General features: G+C 52.4%; 1 protein-coding gene across 2 annotated transcripts in view; it reads left to right on the forward strand.

The window, feature by feature from the left end:
• Positions 1-3775, forward strand: part of LOC143498922 (transmembrane protein 132C) — a 186249-nt gene extending 182474 nt beyond the window's left edge. For both annotated transcript variants that reach the window (XM_076993829.1, XM_076993830.1), the window contains one exon: positions 2022-3775. In XM_076993829.1, the coding sequence (XP_076849944.1) occupies positions 2022-3230 (1209 nt within the window). In that variant the 3' untranslated portion in view covers positions 3231-3775. The remainder of the gene's footprint in view (positions 1-2021) is intronic.
• The last annotated feature ends 266 nt before the right edge of the window (positions 3776-4041 follow it).

Consider the following 4041-nt stretch of genomic DNA (forward strand, 5'->3'; position numbering starts at 1 on the left):
TGCTGACAGGTCATAGGTCCTTGCTGACATCACACATCACTAATATAAGAAAATGCAATGAGTGTATGTATATAGCTGTGACTGCACATTAAGTGCTCAGCAACACAAAATATCCTGCAATGTAATTACATATAAATATTATCAATAAACACAAGATTAAACTAGTGTGTGCGTCCCCAAACAGCCATGCGTAGTAAACTAAGTTGGAATTCAGCGCTTTTCTAGGTGTCCCGGGGTAGTAATTATCTTACGGCAGAGGAAGGCGATTCCTGAATTGCCGTCCCGTGGGGCACCTTGGTGTGGAGCCAGTGAACGCAGGTCTGCCTGCCTCTCTCCCGCACCGGAAACCCCACAGTACCATCAGAACAATCTCTCAGAATCACCGTTAGCACAACCAGAGAAGAGTTCTACCCTGGAGCCCGGGGCTATGGTGGCCATGGGAGCCATTCTGTTGAGATCTCCACCGCCAGCTCGCTGCGTGAGAGTGGAGATCTCAGCATTGATTTTAAATTAAGGCCATTTACACAACGTTCCTTTAGCACGGAAACGTCCTGAAAACCTCGAAGCTCCCGGTGTGCAGAGCGAGGAACATTTCACCATTTACAAACACTAGTACCATTACCTTCTCACCTGGACAGAACTGTCTCCTTCTCACGGGGACAGACCTGTCTCCTTCTCACGGGGACAGACCTGTCTCCTTCTCACGGGGGCAGACCTGTCTCCTTCTCACGGGGACAGACCTGTCTCCTTCTCACCGGGGCAGACCTGTCTCCTCCTCACGGGGACAGACCTGTCTCCTTCTCACCGGGGCAGACCTGTCTCCTTCTCATGGGGACAGACCTGTCTCCTTCTCACCGGGGCAGACCTGTCTCCTTCTCACCTGGGCAGACCTGTCTCCTTCTCACGGGGACAGAACTGTCTCCTTCTCACCGGGGCAGAACTGTCTCCTTCTCACGGGGACAGACCTGTCTTCTTTCTCTCTCAACTCTCCATTTGTCACACGCATTATGTTTACCCTTGAGACTAATGAATCTGTGGTTGCCCATAGTAACTACTGCCATGCTTAATTAAGGCCTATTTAAGGGTTTGGGGGCGGGACTTTACACACAGAGGCATGGTACCTGGATCATGTAAGTAGCATTTATCTGACAGGGTTAAGCACACATCAGACTGAACACAGCTCAACACTGCAATGTCCTTCTCTTTCACTTCAGATATCTACCTCACTCCCTCCACCACAAATGGAGGAACTCGTATTAGAAAGTGGACTGTTTTCTCTCTGTCTTCCTCTCTACGTCTCTCACACACACACACACACACGACCGTGTTCTGTCTCTCACCGTGATTAAAGGGCTGTGGGGATCTTCCTCTGAGTGTAATGTGTGTGTCCTGAGGTGCTGATCATTCACTGAGCGGGAGGCTTGAGTGTGCTAAATCCCTCCCTGCATGGCTGTGTCCGTAATGGGAGTCTCTCACTCCTCCTTTATTCATTTCCTCGTCTCCTCCTGTTCTGTGGAGCAGAGCGGAGACCAGGAGACTCTCCAGAGTTCTTACCCTCCTGCAGCTTCTCCTGCCCACGCTAACGCTGTGGGAATCGCTTAAGGGACACGCTGCACAAGCCCAGAGTCCATCAGTGAGACACTCCTGTGGTATAGGAGCGTGATGGGGTGTGTCGGAGTGATGAAGAGTGGGGGAGTGATGAAGAGTGTGGGTGTGATGAAGAGTGTGGGAGTCACGAGGCAATTTTTTTTATTTGTTCATTTTTATGTTCATGTTTTCCTTAACGAACAATGTCACCCAAATGCTAATGTTAATCATACATAATGGAGGCTTATGGAGTATGCTAACTACCATAATGCTAGTTGGCATTATCCAAACGAACGCTGACAAAGTCCTGACACTGTTAGCATTTCTCTGTGAAGCATTCCTTTGGGTTTTAACTGTAAATACTGTATTTTCTGAGTAAAAAATGTATTTTTTTTTCTCACTGCGTTTCCTGTTGTTCTCTGTGTGTCCTAAAGGAGGCGCTGATCAGTGCTTGGCTGCAGTTCAGTGATGGTTCGATGGCACCTCTGGACCTGTACGACCCTGAGCATTTCATGCTGACGGTGCTGTCACTGGACGAGGAGGTGGTGTCGGTGCCCCAGGACCCGGCCGGGCGCTGGCCCGTCGTGGTGGCGGAGGGTGAGGGGCAGGGTCTGCTGGTGCGGGTGGAGATGACCATCTGCGAGGCGTGTCAGAAGTCCAAACGGCGCAGTGTTCTGGCCGTCGGGAGCTGCCACATCGGCGTGAAGTTCGGCCACAGCGAGAGTGCCTCCCGGCCCGCGGGGACTGACTACGGAGACGAAGAGAACCGTGGGGCCGACCGTCGCCAGAACCCCGAGCTCCCAGACAGAACCGGCATGGACGGTCACTACTACGGAAGCTCCATCTCGGATATCGAAGAGGGCGTGATGAGGAGAATCACCACCACCACCAAAACAACGATCATCAGGAGACCGGGTGGGAATACCCTGTCGGACTCCGGCCGCCAGACGCCCAACCTCCCCATCGACTTCTCCGATTTTCCAGCTCAGGTGGACCTCCCTCGAGGCCGAAACGTATACGAGGACGACTTGATTCAGGCGCCCCGTGGGCTCACGGACCTCGAGATCGGCATGTACGCCTTGCTAGGCGTCTTCTGCTTGGCCATCCTGGTTTTCCTCATCAACTGCATCTCCTACACTCTCAAGTATCGCCACAAGGAGCTGTCAATCGAGGGTCAGGAGAGCATGAATCACGCACACGACTGGGTGTGGCTAGGAAACGAGGCGGAGCTTCTGGAGAGTCACGTGAGTCTGTCGCCTCAGACGGAAGAGCATCTCACCATCATGGACTCCAGCATAGGAGGCCTGGAAGAGGGCAGCCAGCTCCTGAACGGAGGATCTTCTCAGAAGAACATCCAGGGTCAGGTGCACAGAGGGGCCGACACCTCCACCGTCTGCACGGGGAAAGACAGCAAAGGCGACTCCCCAACAACCCGGAGGAAGCGGGTAAAGTTCACCACGTTCACTACGATCCCAGTGGAGAGTGTGTGTGCGGCCAATGACGTGCTAGGGGAGGGGCCTAATGAGGATATAAAGTGGGTGTGTCAGGATGTTGAACTGGGCGACTCCAAAGAGCTGCGGAACTACATGGAGCGGCTAAACGACGTGGCTCTGACCAACGCGGCTTTAGACGACGTGGCGTAGAGGTGCGTGCGCTAGCGTGCGTGACTACGGACCTCACCCGTATGCCTTTCCCACAGAAGACCTGGAGCCGGGAACCACCACTGCATCCATCACAGAACCTCGCCGGAGCACAGCGGACTTCTGACTCACTGACCGGACGCGTGTGCGGGTGTGTCCGGACGACACGTAGCCAGACGTGAGGTGTGTGTGTGCGTGCGGGTGTGTTCGGCCGACTGGGGGACGCGCAGCCAGACGGGACGTGAAACTGCGAACTCGTGGCATTTGCTGTTAAGTGGCAAATATCTGTAATTACAGATTTCTTTTTTGTTTTTTTTACTTTGGTTCATTTATAACTCTGTTATGTTCTTATTCTCTGTTCATTTTTAATGATTTTACTTTAGCGCCTTTTGTAGTTACAAAACAAAACCAGAGGGACGTGACTGGGGTATGAAGGTGCTGCTTGCTCTGCACACGTGTGCAGCTACAGTGCCGTACGCAGACACTAGGAGTGGAATATCAGTGCATATTGAACCATTGTAAATAAAGTGCACATCGAATTGTTTTGACATCAATTTCTGCCCGTAATTCAACACGCATCTGATCCGTGGTCAGACATGGGAGGGTTTCATGGTCGCAGACACCCCGAGCCCTTATCTGTACCACTACTAATGACGTCTCTCCAAGGGTCAAAGGTCACTTTCAGGCATGCTCGCCACGTTAGAACACAGAACTACTGAGACTCATCCCATCCACTTCCTCAGAACAACACATCCTGCCCCGGCCCGCTGTTATGCAACATGTCCATCACTACAGTCGTGCCCAAGCCGTGTTT

Source organism: Brachyhypopomus gauderio, unplaced genomic scaffold, assembly GCF_052324685.1.
Source record: "Brachyhypopomus gauderio isolate BG-103 unplaced genomic scaffold, BGAUD_0.2 sc124, whole genome shotgun sequence".
Classification (NCBI taxonomy): domain Eukaryota; kingdom Metazoa; phylum Chordata; class Actinopteri; order Gymnotiformes; family Hypopomidae; genus Brachyhypopomus; species Brachyhypopomus gauderio.